Source organism: Alternaria triticimaculans (genome assembly GCF_023758025.1).
Source record: "Alternaria triticimaculans strain BMP 0046 chromosome Unknown scaffold_7, whole genome shotgun sequence".
Taxonomy (NCBI): domain Eukaryota; kingdom Fungi; phylum Ascomycota; class Dothideomycetes; order Pleosporales; family Pleosporaceae; genus Alternaria; species Alternaria triticimaculans.
The window spans coordinates 281,646-302,364 of record NW_026055964.1 but is presented as its reverse complement, the minus strand read 5'-3'; the positions used below and the strand labels follow the sequence as shown (position 1 = coordinate 302,364).

At 54.3% G+C, this 20,719-nt stretch overlaps 6 protein-coding genes across 6 annotated transcripts; 3 read left to right on the top strand and 3 right to left on the bottom strand.

Annotated features, from left to right (window-relative positions):
- Positions 1 to 36: 36 nt before the first annotated feature.
- J4E78_005494 (uncharacterized protein) lies at positions 37 to 1,708 on the bottom strand (the record flags this gene model as incomplete). Its single annotated transcript, XM_049366113.1, has 3 exons — positions 37 to 1,488; positions 1,542 to 1,634; positions 1,691 to 1,708. The coding sequence occupies 3 exons, from the start codon at positions 1,706 to 1,708 to the stop codon at positions 37 to 39; spliced, it is 1,563 nt and encodes a 520-aa protein (XP_049221839.1).
- A 2,715-nt stretch (positions 1,709 to 4,423) lies between these two features.
- Positions 4,424 to 5,743, top strand: J4E78_005493 (uncharacterized protein; the record flags this gene model as incomplete). The annotated part of the gene is made up of 1 exon (XM_049366112.1): positions 4,424 to 5,743. The coding sequence occupies one exon, from the start codon at positions 4,424 to 4,426 to the stop codon at positions 5,741 to 5,743; it is 1,320 nt and encodes a 439-aa protein (XP_049221838.1).
- Positions 5,744 to 6,330: 587 nt separating this feature from the next.
- J4E78_005492 (uncharacterized protein) lies at positions 6,331 to 8,034 on the top strand (the record flags this gene model as incomplete). Its single annotated transcript, XM_049366111.1, has 5 exons — positions 6,331 to 6,498; positions 6,545 to 6,775; positions 6,825 to 7,283; positions 7,332 to 7,487; positions 7,552 to 8,034. The coding sequence occupies 5 exons, from the start codon at positions 6,331 to 6,333 to the stop codon at positions 8,032 to 8,034; spliced, it is 1,497 nt and encodes a 498-aa protein (XP_049221837.1).
- A 1,570-nt stretch (positions 8,035 to 9,604) lies between these two features.
- Positions 9,605 to 13,667, top strand: J4E78_005491 (uncharacterized protein; the record flags this gene model as incomplete). Its single annotated transcript, XM_049366110.1, has 3 exons — positions 9,605 to 10,696; positions 10,747 to 13,420; positions 13,480 to 13,667. 3 exons carry the CDS (start codon positions 9,605 to 9,607, stop codon positions 13,665 to 13,667), a joined length of 3,954 nt encoding a protein of 1,317 aa, XP_049221836.1.
- Positions 13,668 to 14,320: 653 nt separating this feature from the next.
- J4E78_005490 (uncharacterized protein) lies at positions 14,321 to 15,343 on the bottom strand (the record flags this gene model as incomplete). Its single annotated transcript, XM_049366109.1, has 1 exon — positions 14,321 to 15,343. The coding sequence occupies one exon, from the start codon at positions 15,341 to 15,343 to the stop codon at positions 14,321 to 14,323; it is 1,023 nt and encodes a 340-aa protein (XP_049221835.1).
- A 596-nt stretch (positions 15,344 to 15,939) lies between these two features.
- Positions 15,940 to 19,825, bottom strand: J4E78_005489 (uncharacterized protein; the record flags this gene model as incomplete). Its single annotated transcript, XM_049366108.1, has 3 exons — positions 15,940 to 18,188; positions 18,241 to 18,643; positions 18,842 to 19,825. The coding sequence occupies 3 exons, from the start codon at positions 19,823 to 19,825 to the stop codon at positions 15,940 to 15,942; spliced, it is 3,636 nt and encodes a 1,211-aa protein (XP_049221834.1).
- Positions 19,826 to 20,719: the final 894 nt, after the last annotated feature.

Below are 20,719 nucleotides of genomic sequence, written 5' to 3'. Positions count from 1 at the left end.
TCCTTTTATATACCTTGATTCCGCCCAGCCTCATGATCATCTCGCCTTGAATGTGCCTTCAAAGCCCGGTCGCTTGACCTTCTTGCCAGGCTTCTTGACCTTCTTTTTGCCCTTTTGACCCTTGTCCTCCTTGCGCTTCTTGAGATTCTCCTCCCTCTTCTTCTGTCTCGCGGCCTTTCCTTGGTCAACGTTCGTGAGCCTCTCCTTCCACTCTTGCTTGCTCTTGTCCTTTTGTTTTTGTTGACGCTTCAAGCTCTTCTTCAGAAGATTGACGTCGTCAAAGACCTTCTCACCCTGTGCCCTCTTCTTGGCGGCCAGCCATAGATCTTTCTCTTGAATGTCCTTGCGCTTGTCCTCGTCGAAGGCGTTAATGCGAGCCTGTTTCTTCTGCGCAGCCTCTAGTGCTGTCTTCGCATCTGACTTGCCCTTCTTCTTCTTGGAGTCGAGGAATCCAGAGAGATTGCTCTCAAGCTGTTGGCCGTCCCATGCGATCTTGCCAAAGTTGAAGTTGCGCTCAGTCTCCGGCGACCTCGCTGGGAATACAGAAGGTGAGCCCGAACCGCCTCTTATCCGTGCGAGCTGTTCCTCTGCTTGCTGTCGCGCCTCATCCTCTTTCGCATCCTGACGCATGGCCTTCTTCGCGGCCTTCTTTTCGGCTTCCTTCTTCCTGCGCGCCTCGATCAGCTCTGCTCGGTTGCGTGCAGGGCGTCCATCTGGGCCGTCAGCCTTTCGCGCCGCGCGCATGGCCTCTAGTTTCGCGTTCAACCGAGCGCGGAAATCCTCATGTTTCTGTGGATCGATCGTGTATGGCTTTTTAGCCTTCTTCTGTGGCGCTTCCTCACCGGACTGGGGTAGTGAAGAATTTGACGAAGCGGCGGAGGCGACGGAGGCTGTGGAGGAGTTGGAATTGGCAGTAGTGGAGGGAGCAGTAGACTGACCCTCTTCGACGAGACCGGAGACGTCCAAGGCCTCTATGCGTTCGTCTGGATGTTCGAGTTCGTCTGCAGACGCGTCGTCTTCTTCATCTTCATCCTCGTCCTCGTCATCGTCCTTTTCAGACTTTTCGGCGGCGAGACCTTGGAACTGCGTTGGTAGCGCTTTCTTCGCTTCCAGCTTTTGCTTGTTCTTGGCCTGCTTCTCCTTCCTCTTTTCTCTCCGCTTCTCTGCTTTCGCCGCGTGCTTGGCCTCCGCCTTGGACAAAGTGACTTCTTCGGTCTCTTCTTCGGCTTCTGGCTCAACAGGCTGTGTCTTTTGCTTCTTTGCCTTGCTCTTGATGCCCTCAAGAGGCTTCTCCTTTGTGATGTCCATGTCAAGATCGGACGACTCGGGCTCGGAAACCTCTTCACCCTCCAATTCACGCTTCCGTTTTAGCGCGTTCTCGTCCATGACGTCTTTGGCGCTCTTGTGGGAGGCAGGATCCAGCTTCGCTCGCTTGGCTGCTTGTCGTTCTTCGAGAGTCTGCTTCTTGCCTTTCTTTTGCCATTGCGTCTGCGAACTTCATGTCAGCACAAGGCGGATGCCTGAGGTGAAGAGATGCATACGCTGGTGATGCTCTCATCCTTGCCATAGTAGTCTTTGGCGGGTATCAGAGACATGAGTCCCTCGAAGGCACGAGCATGGCTCTTTAGACGCTCCTACAGCTCTCAGTTAGCGGCGAGAGCAGGCGACAGGAGGCGGGCCCGGTGCATACCTCGAGATTGTCGCCCATTGCGAGGACAACAGACGCAGAATCCTTTTCGTAATGTGATATGTCCTGATTCAGACGGGTAGAGGGCGCAGAGTTGGCGGGGCGAGCGTGTCGTGTGCGGGTCGCGAAAATCGAGGTCAAAACGAAAGCCAAGATTTCGAGCAGACTTTCAGCGCTAGGGCCCTTCCAAGATCAGACCCACCCGCCAATAGACCCTCGCCGCCCCAGCCACCGACCAGTTTGGCTTAACGCGAAGCAGACTCGCGTGCTCCTTCACCAGCATCAGCCTCGCTGCCGGCAGGGCGCCGCGAGTCCATGGATGATGCGCGTCTGTCAGATCCGCTTGCCTCTCGCGCTTCACAACGATAGGCCAAGACAATTCATTTGTTGTACATGATAGTCGGTGGAGACGCGTACGCACAGCCACCCGAGCCCAAGCACAACCTCGCCGTCGTCGCCTTGTATATATCCTAGGCAACGCCCTGCTGGCAATCACCTGACAACTCCATATACTCAGCGCTATCCCACATATCAAAACTGCTAACACCTTCGCTCTAATGGCTACGCCGATCATCGAAGCCAGATCTCTTTCATCGCTTACCGCTCTTGCCTCAAATCCACCAGCTTACCCAAGGAATCCTACTCATGAGAGGCATGACCCGCTAGTACTGTACATCGCCCGTGTTCCTGGCAGCAGAGGTACGGCTGTCAACATGTCTTCTCCTACAGTATACCTAACGTGCTTCAGATGTCTTCTTATCTCCGATGAAGCCGCGGGAAAAGGTGGTGACCGCAGAAGACATACAAAGCTCACTCTATTTCGTCCACGTTGAGCAACCAGAAGATGCTTACCTTGTCGACCCTCCTGGATTCCAAGATCCAGATTATGCGCAAGAGAGCCAATCGTCTTCTAATCCCGTCTCTGCGCCTATCGTCCCAAGGAAAGCAGTACCCGGCATAAACACAGCTCCCATACGGAAGCCCGTTCCTAGCCCTCTGGCGCCTATCAATAATTACTCCAACAACCAGAACACTGATGCAGGCAACTATGCACGGAGATCTGCAATGCTCGCCCCAGAGTATAGCCACAGCCCACGACGCTCATTCGATGCAAGCCAGTACCAACAGGAAAACCGAAGACCGACAGCTTCCCCACGTAGACGATCGGAGAACCCGTCACGCTCCAGTGCATCGCTCACCCTTATCCGGCGAGATCCCGCATCTGGAGCGCAATGGAATGTTGCTCGCATCGAGGATCCACCTGTCCTAGATGTCTCGTCGACATTGAATGATCCTGGCATTAAGAAGAAGTTAGGAGCACCGATGTATATCGAAGTTTTCAATCCTGGCTACTCCAAGTTTCTGCATTCCGACACCACTGACAAGCCCCCTTTAACAACACGGGATAGTGGCATGTCCATCCAGTCACCTAACGTAGGGTCAGAACAGCAGACGGGGGCTCATCTGTCTACGAACGAGAACGTGTTCCGTCGACGCATATGGATGGAAGGATCGCAGCATATAGGCGGCTTTGGACATCGGAAGCTTAATTCGTATGACTACGATACCGGACGTCCTGACTCAAGGGGGAGCTATCACGCGCAGGCCAACTCTACGTCGACAGACATGAGACCATCTCCGACCCCTCCGTTTGTGACTAGGCAAGACCAGTCATATGCTAGCATCCAGGTCTCGGATAGGCAAACCAGTTTTCGTGGTTATGTGTTTACGAGTCCGTGGAACGGACGATGTGAATTCACCACCGGAGTAGGCGGGGGATCTTTGAAGGTAATACCATTCCTGCCACAGTTATGATCAATGGAGGATGCTAAATATCCCGCAGTGTCGACACGTTGTCCCAGGGCTTCAAGGAGCGCCGCCTACAGCCATGACAGTCAGTGAGCTAAGATTCAACCTCCCGAGTAGTCCCAAACCCACTACACCCAGAGGCGAAGAAGGCTCAAAACGCTCGTCATTCTTTCGGAAAGCACGGCACAGTCGCAACAATTCCTCTTTATCAGTCAGTCGCGATGACACCACCGAAGACGCTAGAAGTTCGTTGGATCGCTTAGATCTTTCTTTAGGTCAGGAGTTCGCAGGTGGTGGTTTTGGTGGTAAGCAAGCGAAGTTGGGGAAGATAATCCTGGAAGATGAAGGCTTGAAGATGATGGACTTACTAGTCGCGGCGAATCTGGGATTATGGTGGAGAGCCTACGAGAAAGCGCTTGTAAGTGGGGGTACTACAGATACTATACAATGAGCTGGCGACGACAGAAACTATGTTGGAGCATAGGATTCTCATAGTGCAAGCCCGGTGTCACCTTTGGGAGGGTAATTGTCGTGGTGTTTCTCCTAGTTTCAAATGGGTCCGAGACGACACTGCCTATTGCGATATGCCATGTGAGGTATCAGACGATATGTATAGTGAAAGAGCCATCTGACAGCACTGACCACGTAGCATCGAGCAGTCACTTTAAGCGTCTATATATGTTCTAGAGCTGACTTGGTCATGCTGGTGACTTTTCACGGCTGCTTTCCATAACCTATAAAGGCAGATTGACGGTAACCACTCCCCTTATTCACCAGTCTACTTGCGCGCACCCCTCTTGAGACCCTTTTTAGAACCAGCCTCTGACTTTCGCATCTCCACTTCAACAGAGGTCCTTGATCGCAATCACACCGCCACACACGTTGAACGTAGCAGAGACACCAAGTCGATCAGCTTAAAAGTCAAGGATGGCACGTCCTACGAAGGCGAGTGTGCCCAAGACGTCGTCCTTGTCCGCTGAACACGGACGACGTAAGACTCGCAACAGTGCCCAGACTTCCCTAGTACTGGCTGAGCTGGAGAACGACGTCTCTATGGAACCGGAGCAAGAATCAGAAGATGCTAATATGGCTCCACCACCGCAGCTACCCAGGAAGCGCGGCGTCACTGCTCGTACAAGGTCCAGCGCATCGCAAGAAGAGGAGGAAGACATGCTCGACAACATAATTCTCGCTCTACCGATCTCAAAGCCAAAGCAGAAATCGAAACCCAACCTGCCCCTCAAAACACCTGGCGAATCCGACCATGTCGTACTCAAAGATGAGGCTGATTGCAGTAATTTCCTCACTAAGGCTGATGGATCCGAAGAGTATCTGCGGGACATGAAAATTCTAGAGGTTCATCTCGATACAACTAAACTGTTCGGATATACGGAGGACCGTTTCGCAATGGCGTTCAACAAGCTACACCCTCGGGGCGACAACGCTACCAATCCTCAGGACTTACAAACCCTTCGTCTAGTCATAAAAGGCAATATTCTCCTCACTCGTTACAGCTACCATCTCATATCGCCATTCTCATCTGCCTTTGTAAACGACAAACTGAAGAAGTTTGCAGACGGCAAGCTGTCCGACGAGGAGAGAGAGAAGCTACCCTACAAGCTCAACAGCACGGAGAAGCTTCTCGCGAACGCGCTAATGGGTATTCGTGGAGTCAAGCAAGTTCATATTGAGAGCAGAGGGAAAGGAACGGTTGAGGCAGACTTTGCTGCCACTATCAAAGCTACGTTGGTCCAGCCCCCGGGGACTGATATCTTGGAAGTAAGCGATGAAGAGTCTGAGTATTCCACACATGTCTTGAACAGGCTTGGACCGATTTATTCGCCTGCGTATTCTGGGGACGCGCTGAACCCATACGCTTCTCTGGCTCCACCGGAAATAGAGCTCGTGGACGATTCGGAGGAATCTGACGATGATGTGCTGGCCGCTGCTATCGCAGAACCGCATAAAAGTGTCAGACGCAGGCCGAAGGAGGATGATCCCGTCATAATGTCTGGGCCGAGAACGCGCGGAACGATGGCCAAGAAAGCTGGAGAAGTCGAGGAGAACGACGGGAATAGCGATGAAGAGGATGAGCACGGATACCCTGGCTTGGGACTCATAGAGATGGTCCGAATCTACAAGCAGAAGTCGCGTCCGGGCGATATAGATTCGGAGCCCAGGTACGACGTATTGCCAATAGTCCTGACGGCGAGGGAGGAAGCGGTCGAAATGGGCTGGAAAGTGTAGCACTGTTTTCACCGGAAGTGTTTGAGAAAGTGAGACGAACAAATTCAGAGACGGATCGGAATTGGTTTAGTGAAACTATGGCTCTCCATCCTGCGTGTCGAAATGTACTTAGGTACAGTTTAGACGTACTCATGGGTAGTTCTAACTTGCGTAGAAAAGAAGTATAGTGAGGCTATGTCAATGGAACAGACAAGGACGTATCTGGCAACAGTAGCCCGGTCACATAGGCCTGCTCAGCTTTTGTCTTGTGAGATACTTTGCTGAAGTTGGTGCACCGCCACAGCGAAGTGAAGGTGGCACCTAGTGGGGTAACTGCTTGTCGTCCGTGCGTAGGTGCCTTGAGCTCGCGGACGCGGAGAGCTATGTCACCTCCGCCTCGACAAACACATTTAATTGCAGCAACAACACACCTCTGTCCTCGCTATTCAACCTGATACCTCCGTTCGGGTTAGAATACTTACTGGAGCCGATCCAACACACTGCACCGGCAATACGCAGGCAACAACGATACGATACCCCACCCTACGTCGCCGCCTCCGCCTTGCCTACGTGCTCGAATCACAAGATCCCTCCACACCGACGCGACAATGTCGGCCGAACTCACCTCTATACTGCTGTCGTTCCAGCCAGACAGCCCAGACCTCGCAAAGCGGCGCGAATATGACTCGAAGGCTCGATCATTTGTCTCGCAACTGAACAACATCCCGTCGTCACAATGGTCCAAGAGCGCAAATACAACCCAAGACGTTCTTTCGGTAAGGATAGCTGAAGGCAACAACCTGTATACCGCTGACTTTACAGATACTCAACCCCGCCGTGAACTCAATAGCATACGCCTTTGCTCTCCGCCACCGCATCTCCGCTATCCTCGAGAAGAGAAACGTACCCGATACACTGCAGCCCGGTGGTACGTTATGGAATCAGCTGGTGCTCTTCCTGGAGACAGCAGACCCTATACAACTACGCTATGTTGGGAAAGAGTGGAGATACCTCGTCGAGCAGACCGAGGCGATTGCGCGGGCATGCGATTCTGTAGGTCGGACAAAATGCTATTCGCTGCATGAGATGCTGACTACTACAGGCGAGCCTGGCTATTGCGCCCATGCGGTCGGCTATGACTCGACTTGATGCTTCCACAGGCACCTTTACTTCAGTCCACCTTTCCTTTATACGTCTATGCATGGAGACGCGATCGTACGCGGCCGCCGAACCGATCCTCGACAACTACATCCACAGCATCCCCCAGAAGATTGCCAACGTCGTCCGTGACGGCCTCGAATACTCAGTACCATGTGCGGACGTCGCGAGCAGCGGGGAATATATACATCAGAACTCTGGACATTCAGACAAGGTGTCGCTGACGGATATAGAAGAGTACTATGTTCTAGGTGCTCAGGTATATCTGGGCCTTCGGCAATTCAAGAAGGCGAAACAATTTCTGGAGCACGTGCTGGTTATACCTACGACCAAAACAGCGAACGGCTTGATGCTGGAGGCGTACAAGAAGTGGGTGTTGGTGAGCTGTCTCGTAGAGGGAAAGGTATATCACAGCCAAGTAGTATATCGCGGACCAAGCTGACATTCGCAGGTGGGCACTGCACCACGGACCTCAAACGGAAGTGCGATCAAAGATATTAAGGCTGCGTCGAAAGCCTACGAAGCCCTGGCAGACGCATATGAGGAGCTGGACAACATGTCGAAGCTGAAGGCTCAGGTGCAGGCGGGTAGTGAGGTCTGGGCAGAGGTATGGTCATCATACACTGCAAATTGTGCAACGTTGGTTTCATGAATACTAACAAGACGTGTAGGATGGCAACGCTGGTCTCGTCAACGAACTCATCAGCAGCCAGACACGGGCTTACGTTTCGCGGCTGTCACGGACGTACTCGGCAATTCCAGTCTCAAACATCGCGCACCATCTGGGGGCACCTGCTGATGAGATCGCCGGATACATCGACACATTGATCAAGGATGGGCACTTGAACGCACGGCTAGAGGAGACGGACAAGGCGAATGCGGGGATCGTACTACGTTTCTTCTTGGACCCGACGCAAGGACCTCTGGCCAAGAGTGAGAAGCAGCAACAACAAGCGCTGTTTGAGCAGACGCGCCGTACCAACATGCTCGCCGAGCAAGTCAAGGACGCCGACTACCGAATGACGCTTACCAAGGAGTACGTTGAGAATCAGAAGCGGTTGAACAAGAGGCAGACCAACAACGGCGACGCCATGGACACGGCTTGGGACGACGGCCTCGAAGCTGAGGAGGACATGATGACAGATTTGCACTGAAAATGAAGAGCGATGGTAACGCATAGCAAGGGTGATTACAAGTTCACTACATGGAAGTGGAAGACGGAAGAGACGGTGACTAGTGCTGACGAAGCTGAGCGTTTGGCAGGGTTGGGCATGATCAATGTCCATGACGCGATAACGGTAATGCATGAAACGAGAGATGGCGGATCCCAAACAGCAGACATGATCAGGGACGGACCATGAAGGCTGGCAAAGCAGCCTATAGAAGGCTGCGGGGAGGCGAGAAGGGTGACGGGCTGTCCTAATACAGACACGAAGGTATCTGTAGCGAGAAGAATGGCGAAAAGAAATCATGAAGCCAGCAATGTGCCACGTGTTGAGAAGTTAGGTGATGCAGATTTGCTTGTTGCGATGCTTTTGGTGTCAGAAATGGCGTACGTGGAGCGGGATTTGGAAGTTTAGGCGTGTGTCAGTATCAGTCGATTATCGTATACGCGATACGACCGCGCTGCTGGGACCGTGTTTGATAGCAGGCGACATGGGCCTCTGGAGCGCGTGGCAAACGGACCGAATTGGCGAATTGCGATGTACGGGCGTCGGGCTGCCATGAGCGCAACTTGCGCAAGCGATTGCGAACGGGTTGGGGTTGTAGTCAGAGGTTACTTTTGACACGTCGTGTTGAGTAAACAATGCCATCGCACGACATGCGATTGTCGGCATCGGATTCGGGAGGATTATGAGGCGCCGTCGGGATTGAGCATTGAACGTTTGTTTTTGTTGCAATGGGAAACGGAAGTGGAGAGGGGACGGCGAACGGGGAACGGGGAAGAAGCATGATGTGGACTAAGGCAGGCTAGAAGAAGGGACTACAGATCGCCGATGGCTGGTGAGATTGCACAGATGAGAGGGTCATGGAGCAGATTGATAGTTCTGCGGCAAGTCAGGAACCCGGTGTTGTGCTTTGGAGGAGTGTAGAGCAGGCCGGAGACTGGGCATCCATCAAGCGCAGCCACAGGGCCTAGCTGCTAGTCTGTTCCTGCAGCAGAGGCCAGGGTCCAATTGGGAAGACCATCTGAAACGTACTGTCTGGGAGGGTAGTAGGTAATGGAATCTTCAGGCCGCCCAACGAGGCCGCCCGCTGCAGACACGATGGCGAGGCGGGACGTCTAGAGCCCCTAATGCAGAGGGACTAGGCCGAGAGATTTGCGTGCAGCGTGTCGTGGGCTCAGTTGGTGTTCGTCCGGGCACTGGCTAGCACGATAGAGAGAGGCAGCCGGGTCGGCCGGGCTGGACAGGGGTAGAGACCCTCTGGCCTAAGCCGGGTTTGGAAGACCCCTGGGTGGCTTTGCGGGTTGCGACTTGGCGGCACTGTGCTCTCCACAGGCGGCTGCTCGTCGCTGCGTACGACATATTCGAGATACACAGCACATCGCACCACCGCTCGCGAGCACGCCGCCCGCCGCACCGCCTCCAAGCACCTCCGCCGCACCGCCTGAGCGCGTTCCTGCTTGTGGCAACCATGCCTGCATGCGCCGTGCATTAACCGCTGGCTTGGCCTGAGACACGCTTTCCTGCCTCGACACCCGTGGACGTCGACGCCGACAACATGAATATCCAGGCCACGCCGCCCCCGGCCACGACCTCACGACGCCGCTCGAGCGCTGCCAACGGCGCTGCAGAGGCCATTGCCGCCGCCGCCACCGCCTCTGCGAACCTCAACCGCTGGTCCCAGGCTCCGGGCACCCAGGCCGGCAGGAGCGACCACCCGCACCACCAGCACCACCCGAGTTTCTCGCGCAAGCTGAGCATCACCACGCCCAACACCGCCGCGCCTGCCTCTGCCGCCAATGGCCCCGAATCCCCCGCTCGCATCGCCAATTCTGCCCCTCGCTCGCCCACCGCGAGCCCCCGCCGACACCGCCCACGCTCGCCCGCATACGACCCCCCATCCGCCGTGACAGCCGCCCCAAAGGTGCCCCAGCTGCCCCCGATCCTGCTGCCCTCGACCGTCTACGACCCCAACACCCCCACGAGCACCTCGACCACCAACAACTCGCCCTCGGCCTCTAGCCTCTTTACCCCGAACCTGCTCTCCGGCCTCCAGCAGCGCGACTACTTCAACTCGAAACCCACGCAGCCGCCGCCCTCCCAGAGGCCCCCGTCTCGCACCACCAAGGCCGAAAAGGTGCTGGGCAAGTCGCCCCTCGGGTCGCCTGCGGTCCTTCAGGAGGCTGACCCAAGGCACGACTCCACTTCGGGCGCAGCTCGGCCCTCTACAGCACGCAGACCCTCCGTTGCAGCACCCAGGGATCCCGTCCAAAAGCCCCCACCCAGTGCGGGTCACAGACCAGCCGCCTCACGGGACCACTCCAGGAGTCAGAGCAGAGAACAGTTCCGGTCCGGGAGCAGAGCCCATGTCCGCAGCCCCAGCAGGGATCACCATCGCAACGAGAGCAACGCCAGCGCTAGGCTAGACGACAGCTACCAGGGCACTCCTCCCCGCACACGCGAGCGCAGAGAGAAGGACAAGAAGACGATGCTGTCGCGTGCCCTGCAAAAGGCGAACACCGCTGTCCTGCTCGACAATGCGCAAAACTTCGAGGGCGCCATGGAGGCGTACGAGGATGCCTGCAAGCTCCTCCAGCAGGTCATGATCCGCAGCTCGCAGGAAGAGGACAGGCGGAAGCTGGACGCCATTGTAAGTCACTGCATACATTATCTGTAAGGATTCACCACTAACTCCAGCAGCGAGTCACATACACCAACCGCATAGAAGAGCTGCGACGGCTAGATCCCGGCTACACTAACCATAGCGGCAAATCACTACCAGCACGCCCTATGAGCGGGGAATCGCTGGACGAACACCGCTCAATGCTGCTGCTTGACGACGATGAACCACCTGCAGTAATTGAAACTGCCACAGTGTCTCGCATAGTTAACGACCGTTCTATATATGATACCCCTCCAGCCGGCGAGCCTACACCGCCGCCCACCCAGCAGCTGCCTCTCCGCAAGGGCTCCGACGGTCCTCGTGAGTCGGTCATTTCCACCGCCATTCGCGATGTGCAAAGAGGCATGCAGAACCCGCAATTCAACCTACAGCCCCCACCTGGGCGAATCGCACCTTCTACCACATCTGTCCGATCATCGGTTGCCGAATCGATGATGGACCGCGTATATATGCCCCCGCCACTCTCCCCAAAGCGGTCCAAATCACCTCTCCTCAGCGGTAAGGAGTCCGAGCCCGAGGAGTATGGCCGGTTATTACGACCACAGCAGCCCGTCAAGTCAAATCACCAACGCGTTCATAGCAACGAGTCAACATCATGGCTTGACACTATTGATGAGTCTGGTGGATCTTCGTGCTCATCCTCGGTTCATTCCATGTCTCCCGGGGGAGTGCGCCGAAAACATATACGAAATAACAGTGGAGGAACCGAGGCAGAGTTCGATGCGGCGCTTGATGCAGCCGTCGAAGCTGCGTACGACGATGGATATGAACCTTATGATGACGACATTTCTACACCCGGCGATTTAATAGCGACTAAGTTGCGTAACGTGGAACTGGCCAAGGAGCGCGTACGGGAGGCGGAACGCGAAGAGGCCATTGCCGCAGCCAAGTATCGTTACAAAGAGACGCAGCTTCGGGGCGAGGGCCTTCCGCATGTGCGCGAAAGCGCCGAGATCAGGTTCAATGACGAGGCGGAAGAGGAAGAACGGTTACTAGACGAGATGACGCGAGAGTACATGCTGGATGGGTTTGATTTCGATCTGCAGACAAAGTCTTCGTTACCGCGGCAGTCAGACTCGAGTGGCTTTTCTGGAAGCGCGTACAACAGCTCCGTGTCGTCACACAGAACGACGGGTGGTACGTCACTCTCGACCGTTGCAGAGTTGATGCACCCGACATCCAAGCAACCACCCGCTCATTCCCCGCCCGCGGTGCCTGCTCCATCTGGCGCTCTGCCTGCCTTGCCTACGGTTCCCGAGTCACAAGCACCGCAAACGATCGACACCGCAGAAACCACACCACGGCCCACTACTGCAACCAAGGACGCAGCCTCAGTACGAAGTCGAAGGTTATCGGGACAAAATGCAAAGTCTTTGAAAATAGAGACTTCTGTACCGCCTGTCCCGCCTGCACCTCACACGGAGAAGCCTCCGGTGCCAGCTAAGGATGCGCCTACCGACCTCCCCGTCCAACCCAAGTCGGCGGCACCAACATTCAGCACCACCAAGCCTACCCTAGACTCCGCGTTCAAGCTTCCCGCGCTGCCGCAAGCGTCCCAACAATCTGGTCTTCGAGCTCCATCACCTCAGCCCACCCTCTACAGTCCCGCCGAAACTGCTGCCACGGTTTCACCCGCGACGCCCGCCCTCGGCCATGCTGTTTCCAACGAGGCTGGTCTTGTACCAGGTTCGCCAAAGACCGGGAAAACCTCAGCGATGGGAATCAGGAAGAACAAGTCCTCTCTCAGCCTGAAACAGCGCAACTTGTCAATATCCAGCCCAGATGGCTCAGATGCATCTATAGGAACGCCACTGAGCACGACCTTTTCCATTACGGGCAGGAAACCCAGCAATGTCAGCCTGGCAATGCCAACGCCCAGCGTCCCCACATTCAACGTCGACGGTCTACCGAGTGGAGGGATGCACTTGTTTGAGAGTGATATCCACTCACCGTTCTCGCCCGGTTCGCCAAGCCCAGCCATCACGAACGCCCCGATCCCTCTGGAGCCATGTCCGGATTCGTACCTCCTGAGACCGTTCTGGTTAATGCGATGCTTCTACCAGACTATCGCGCATCCCCGCGGTGGCTATCTCTCAACTAAGCTCTTTATTCCCCGCGATGTCTGGCGAGTAAAGGGTGTCAAGCTAAAGAACATCGAGGACAAGATCGCCAACTGCGACATGCTCACAGCAGCGCTTCAAAAGCTAGCGTCCGTGGATACAAACGACGCGGATGCTGTCCTAGAAGAGATGCAGTCTTTGGAACTAGTGCTCGACCAGGTGCAAGCCCAGCTAGCAAAGAAACTAGGCAACGAAGTCGGTGTACAATCCGTAACCGCACTGTTCAGAGATGCGACCACTGTCGGCGAAGGTGCATCGTCAACAGACGCCTCCGGCAGGCATGGTTCCGTGGACCACCAACACAAGGGTGCTGTTGCCCAGGGCAAATCATACCTTGCTTCATGGCGGAAACTCCGATCGAAGAACTCTGGTGTAAACCTCGCGGGCATGGCTGGTGGTGCCAAGAGTGCAGAAGTGCCCAAGGACACTCTGATCATGTCCACCCTTCCCATGACCAACCTCCCCAGCATCCGCTTCGCCAAGCGAGACATTTCCGGTGTTGTGTTTGAGGGACCTAATGCAGGGTACATGGGTTCTTTGGCAAGGCTATTCGATGCGGTCCAAATATTGGGTATGTCTTTTTCTACATCATCTCTCATGATAAACCTGGATTAACTAACAACGCTATAGACCAAATCGCCCGCCAAGTCGAAGACCCAGGTCTCAAGCATTCCTCCCCCACCCACGTCGGTCTCGAGCTATCAACCCGCCACGCCGCAGAGTTCTTCGGCTTCTACATCTGCCGCTTCGTCCTCACCGACGTCACCATGATGTTGGATAAATTCATCAAGAGAGGCAGTGAATGGGTCTTGGTTTAAACAGAGAGCGCAAGCCTGCCTAACTGTATGTGAATATGCTTCTTTTCACTTCAATGCAAAGGGATTTGTAATGAGACGGAGATGTTCTTTGTTTCTACAAGCGTTTTGTACCGGGCGACCTGTGGAAATAGGTCAGGTCTGGTCGGTTATGAATCCATACATATCATCATGACTCAAGAAAGCGAAGAGGGAAGAGGCATGAGTATCTCTTTTGGAAAGAAGCAAGAAACGAGCGATGGGATGAAGGAAGGAGACTGGTGTTTTCGGCGGCTTTTCGTCTAGTCGCAAGCACAGTCAAGTCATGAGGTTATGGATCTTTCTTGAGCGCTGGAATGGCGCTTTAGCTTGGCTCTCTTTTTTGGTTTTCAATCTTGTTGTTGTTCGCTGTTTGCTTTAGTCTCGTCTCTGCGTTGCATACTGGCTTTCGAAGATATCCCCCGCCACAACTCTTAGCTTAGCTTTATTCTTATCGAAGCATACTTTTTTTCTCGAAATGTTACGATCTGGGGTATGTGCTTAATGTGGTGAGAATGAAGAGAGAAGAGAACGTTGAACGAATCTAACATGTATGATGAAGCTTTGGAAGAAAGAGCCTGTTCATATTCACGATGCATTGAGAAAGAGAAGAAAGTACAAGAAACAGAACAGCCAACTCAAACAACAAAAGGCCTTCCCACTCTCGCCTTCTCCGCAGCAGTAGTACTCACACGCTTCTCCTCAGCCTGCACAACAAGATCATGCGGCGAGAACTTGCCCTCCGTCGACACTCTCGCCCTAGGCTCCGACCGATTCCACAGCTCCAGGTGGCTATAGAACCTGCCATTCCCCGGCGGCGGCCTCTTCGCCTCGGCCCTGCCCAAGACACGCCGACCTCCCACTCCCGGCACGGCGGGCAACGACGGAGAGACAGGTCCCGCGTTACCATCATCGTCGTCATCACCACCACCACCGGGTAGATTGAGAAAGCGACTCCAAGCCGTCGCGGCACTCTCCAGACTACTACTCGCACGTATGGTGCGTATAACAGCCTGAGCGCTGATGAGCTCGCTTTCGAGCAGTGCGGTCTGGAAGGTGGTGAGGCTTTGCTGGAGACCGGCGACGGCTTCGTTGACGGGGCTGTTCATTTCGCGGTGGTAGGACCGGCCGAGGGTTATGAGACTGTTGGCTAGGTTGGGCATGGATTGGACGTAGGCCATGTAGGGGGACGTGAGGTCAATGGTGAGGTTGTCGAGCGTGGGTGTTGTGGTGGGGATGCTGGTTGGCAGGGCGAGGCTGGCTGTTAGGGGGAGCGTGGGGGTTGCGAGTGTGGGCACACTGGAGGTGGGTAAGGTGCCGTTGAGGGTCGAGTTGCTGGGCTGGAGCCATGATGTCTGTTGTTGGTGCTTGTTAGTGCTGGTTATCAGAATGCTCGAGGTAGCGGTCAAGACACGTGCCCTGTTCGTGTCTAGTTGGTACTTTGCTCGGAGGATAGTGTTGGTGATGTTGTTGACGAGGTCGGCAGTACCCATCTGACCGCTGCCGCCGAAGAGGTTGAAGCCAAAGCCTCGATTGGGGTTATTCGGATTTCCGATAGCACTTGCTGCTGCATCGACGACACTGCGCATATCGGTAAGGTCCTGCACCGCGGCGGGTGTGGCGATGGCGGTCGGGATCAGGATGATGCCGGTGACGAGCATCGTGTGGAGCAAGGAGGAGGCCTTGTGGTGAACCGAAAACATACTAGGCTGACGATGCGGCGAGCAGGTAATCGGAGTTAGTAGGCGGAGGTGAGAGGTGGTAGGAAGGCTCAAAGTATGCTGCTGGAAGCTAGGAGTGTCTTGTCTAAATTGTTGGTGGATGAAGAGTGGAAGTTCAGGTGGCATTGCTGGCTTCTTATCGTATGCGTCTAGCTCAGTGCGTGGCGGAAGGAACGATACTGTCAAAGGACGTGTCAATGTGAGTGAGCCTATTGTGAGGAAAGAACGACGAACCGTGTGACTGGAGGCGACTATGGGAGCAGTATGAAAATGCAAGAGCCATCAAGCAGCATGCCTACAAGCCGGACCACCAATATTTCAATTTATTCGATGAGGTCAATAACCTTATGGGTATCTGTTGATGCGAGTTACGAACAAGCGAAAGGCCTTTGTAGACACTCTCGGCAAAGTGTGGATGTACAAGCAGGCATTTCAAATCCATTCGTCATTCCCAGTGGTATCATCTATCCAAACCCTACAATAACAACCTCCCAAAACTCCAAACATCATACAAATGAGCACAAAGGCAAGCCCCATCACCTCTTCTTCACTGCATCCTCCATGCGCCTGATAAGAGTCTTCAATCCAACGCCCTTCTCACAGTTGTTCTCAAGATACTCTTCCATCTTCTCCCTCACCTCTTTCATACCCTTCAACACCGGCAATTTGTTCCCCTCTTCACCCTCAAGGTGCATGAGTGGGTTCAATAGTAAATCGAGGCAGGCATGCCAGATGTCCGTCTGCCAATATCTCTTCAAACTTTCCTTGATTTTGTACGTCTTCGTCGCTCCAGCACCAAGAGTAGCGCCACGCTCGGCAATCGTAGAGATATACTTGCCAAATAAGAGGTTGTGGACAATTCCAGCGAGACCGTGGTAGTCGATCTGGTAGGTCCACGGGCGAAGTTCGCGCATCTCGGCGCAGTCGGCTTCGGTAGTGGGCCAATCTGCGATGAACTGGACGTCTGGCTTGAAGGCCTTCATGTCGATACCGCGACCAAAGTCGATGAGTGAGACACCCTTCGCAGACCAGCCGTCACGCCCATCGCGCTTGTACTCTGAATCCCAATGCTCATCTTTTTGCAACCCATCAAAGCGGACGAGGATGTTGTCGCTTTTGAGGTCGCCGTGGACTACACCCTTTGAGTGAAGCGCCTCGACTGTGCGGAACAATTCGACAGTAAAGAACATCGCAAGCTGCTCATCCATGACACCGTTGTCTCCCCTTGATAAGTTCACCAGATCGAGCAGCGTTCCCTGATCTCTAAATTCTTCGACAAGATAGCATTCATCTTTGAAGACATGCATCTCGTACGCGTGAACAATCGAATCCGCCGCCCTAGATACACCCAGTCGTCGCTTGGCTTGCCGCATGATGTAGAATTCCCATGGCGTTGGTGGATCTTCCATCTTGATAGCTTCCAGATTCTTGCGCTTCAAACCGAACTCGCCCTTGCCCATCTGCGAAGGTTTGTTCTCATCGTCGTCCTCATCGGGATCTCGGCTCTCAACCAGGTAAACTGGGGCGAAGGCACCTTTCCCAAGCTCGCGTTTGACAGCGTATGTCCGCTGAGTGGTGGGAAACTTCAATGTCGGGCAGACTGCAAGGTTGGCTGTCTTGTCGTTCGCGCCCTTGCCCGATTTTAGAGCCTTGGTGTACTTGCGGATGTCGGCTCCCTTTCCGTAGCTCTCTTCGATGTCTGCGTAGTAGCCATCGTAGCTATCAAGCGGTGGTTGGATTTCTTGTAGGATGACCTTGCGGATGTTCTCGTCGACGGGATTGCACTGTGCATCCTGAATAATTGGACCATTCGGCTTTACTGGTTTTGGCGCAACCTCTTTCGCAGCCAACGGCTTCCGTTGCGGTTCGGCCATGGGCTCTTTAGGTACTGGTTTCGATTCTGTCAGGGCGAGCTTCGCAACTTTCCCTGAGCCATCAATAACCTGACTCAAAATATCTGAAAAGGCGCTACCGCAAGTATCATCATCGTCATCGTCATCGTCGTCTTCAAGAATATCGGTGGTACCTTTCGATCGTGATGGTGTCTTGGTCGCAGGAGTAAAGTAGTCCTTGTTCGCATAAGCAGTAGCGATGCCTAGGGATGATTCCGTCTTCTCGACGATGGGCGTCATGAACGGCAGGCGGTTGTTAGCAGCCTGGGCTGGGTCTCGGTAGGGCTGCATAGCTGGAACGTAGTCTTCTGGTGGAACTGGAACGAAGCGGGTAGGTAGCGATGTGGGCGCTGAGGGCGAGGTCGGAGTGACGACGTCAGAATCCTGCTGCTGTTCCACGTCGACATCTGCGCGTGTTACCTCGTTAAAAGAATCGTTCTGAGACTGATCCGATTGCTCAGACTCATCATCTGATTCATCCTCTTGACCATCTTTAGGCACGTGCTTGCTCTCAGTAAAGTCAGACCACGCAGAAGCACTCTTGGTATCTGAGGCGTCGGAATCGCTTTCATCCTCGGCATCAACATCCAGCACCCTAGTGCCGAGTGTGAAATCTCCAGCTGTTGTCTCATCCCCAAACTCGCTCGTAGCGCCTGATATGCGACCGGTTGCCGTACTTTCGGCACCACTCGTGTAGTCGTCCTCATCGTCACCGCTGCTTTCATCGCCGCTCTGATTCTCCGAAGTATTCTCGTCGGCGTTTTTCAGTGGCTCGTTGAATATGTCGTAGATCTCGTCCATAGCTTCCTTGGTGTGGAGGGTCATTGTGGTCTCCGGGCCTGTCTTCTTTCGCCGGATTTTGGGCTTCGCTGGAGAATCCAGGTTGGCTTGGACTAAGACGTGTTAGTACGTAAGTGACAGTCTCATACACACTCAAACACTTACTTGTCTGAGTCTCTCCGCGAACTTCTTTGACTTCCATGACCTTGATTTTCCTAGTCCTGTTGGCACGCTCCTCTCGTCTCGCCTTCTTAGCAGCCCGTGCCTTGTCTACATCTGCCTGTGAAGGCGGCGCATTCTCGTCGTTGTTCATATCGTCGTCAACGCTGCCTTTCAGGGGCACGGTCTTGGGCTTAGGAGGCTGTTCGTAATCCTGTTTGGGCGCTAGAGGCGCGGCCTTTGGCTTTGGTCTTGCGGCAGCTTCTGCCTCCTCGGCTGCTTTCCTTGCCTGCTTCTGTTCCTTGCGTCGGATAGCATCCCAATCGTGGTCCATCCATCCCCTGTATTTAGCTCGAAGTTCCTCAAAAGAGTATTCCTCTGACATGGGATCTTCATGGTTAGGGTAAACCTGCTCCAAATCTACAAAGACTACCTCAAGCCTGCCTGTCCTTGGATTGACCGCTTGTTGATGTTCACGCAATGGATGGGGGCTGACATTTTCGTCATTGGGATTTGATTTGGTCTGAATACATGTATGGCAAACGCCCACCAATTAGTCCTGTGATCGTAAATATATGAAGGGGCTGATGTAGGCAGATCAACTCACCTCATCCTTGAAGATTGACATCTTTGGCACGCCCGTGTTCTTCTTTCCAACCTTCAAAGTCTCACCAGCCCAAGGGCGCGCTTCCGTTGCGTTCTCCTTCTTGCGGTCTGCGAGCGATCCAATGCTATCCCATCCTTCCATGCTACCAGTCGAGCCGGGCCTCGCGGCATCGTCGCCATCGGAAAAGATGGCAAGCTTAGCCTTCCCCGAGCGAGAAGCGCCTCCAGCAGGTTTTGGCGCACTTTGTGGTTGTGGGCTCGGCGCACTCGGCGATGGATGCGCGAAGGGGTCCATCTTAGCGGCGAGGGCTGGACGAACGGCGGGAAGTGCGGGGCTTGAAGGCTCGGGAGCCTCTTGCGGGCGGCTCTCGAGGCGATGCTGGAATTCTCCGTACTTGCGAATCAGGCGCTCCACTGGACGGGCCTCGCGGTCAATGCCTAGATTGTATATCTCCTCTGCTTGTGTGAAGCGACCCGCGCCTTCTAACCAGGCTGCGAATTCTTCGTAGAATAGCGCAAGGTTCTCGCCGATGTTGTGTCGCGCAAGGTATGCGAATGTCTCGCGCGGCGCATCTGAGAAGAGATGGATGTAGTGCAGCCACAGCTTGAGGTAGCGGGCGTCGTTCTTGTACTGCGGCGAGGATTGGAAGGCTTTGGTTGCGCGCTCGAGCAGCGGGCAGAGTTGCGATTGAGGTGTGTTCTGTGCGGAGGGGTATGAGTCGAGTGTCCATTTGACATAACGGTCGTAAACGTCTAGCGGGTCGTCCGAGTCGTCAATCGCCATGAGCTCCTTCTCGAACTTGAGGCGGGCCGCGCTGTTCGCATCCTGCATCTGCGAAGGGGACAGCGTCTGACCAGCGCCGGAAGTCAATGGTGGCGTGTATAGCTGCGCGAGTGCTTTGGCAGAGCGGCCGCTGGGGATACTCTGGATGTTTTCCTTCTGGCCTTCAATCACCTCGAAGTCGGTAACGTCGTCGGAACCCATGGCGCCGATTGGGGGTATCACAAAGAAAGAAGAAGGAAAAGGAGGGTATCAGAACTACAGGTACAGTGCCTGCTGTCGGTGTTGCTGCAAGCGGATGTGTATACCAAGTCAGGGTACGCGGGGTTTGCATGTGGGATGATACGCTAGGACGCGCTTTGTCCTCTCCTGTCCCGATCGTATGTTGCCCCGACAACAATGCGCCGCCACCACGTTGGACACAACGTACTGTATGAGACGGCTTAACCACAACTGAGTTACTAAGCACTCACAGGCGTATCTTATCATCGCCTCCTAGAACCTCCCATCTAACGCCAGTCCTTCCTTGAGACCGCGAGTTTCTCTACAAGACTACTCCCTCAAGACAAGCAACCACGTTGGCTTCTTCTCCTAACAATGTTGCTGCGCTTATTATCGCCATCGATCGCAGAACCAGCTAGATCTACAATTAGACTTGATTCTCTTGAAATGTTCGAGAGTAGCACCAGGGTCGCTCCTGCCTCATTCTGGCATGCGGATACAAGTCCCTAATAAACCTCATCGCACCATCTTCACAACCTTTCTCAACCTTTTTTCTCACGCACACACATTCCTCCCCTCCCCTCAGTCTTCGTTATATATATATATATATATATCTCAGCCGTCGTTCACTCTGTCTTTCTCTCAGCTTCGTTCTCGCACTCAATTCTAAGACTCTGAACAATACCACCACAAAACGACCGATCAATCAACCAGGCATCCGCCAATTCTGTACAGCAGATTCATCAGACTCACATACGCTGCCAGTTGTAAGCTCTGCCGCAGCTTCAGTCCCGTCAGTTGCAAGCTCTGCCGCGACTTCAGTCCCGCCAATCTCAACCACTTCCCTCGCAGCATCCATAGTAGCTGCAACACCAG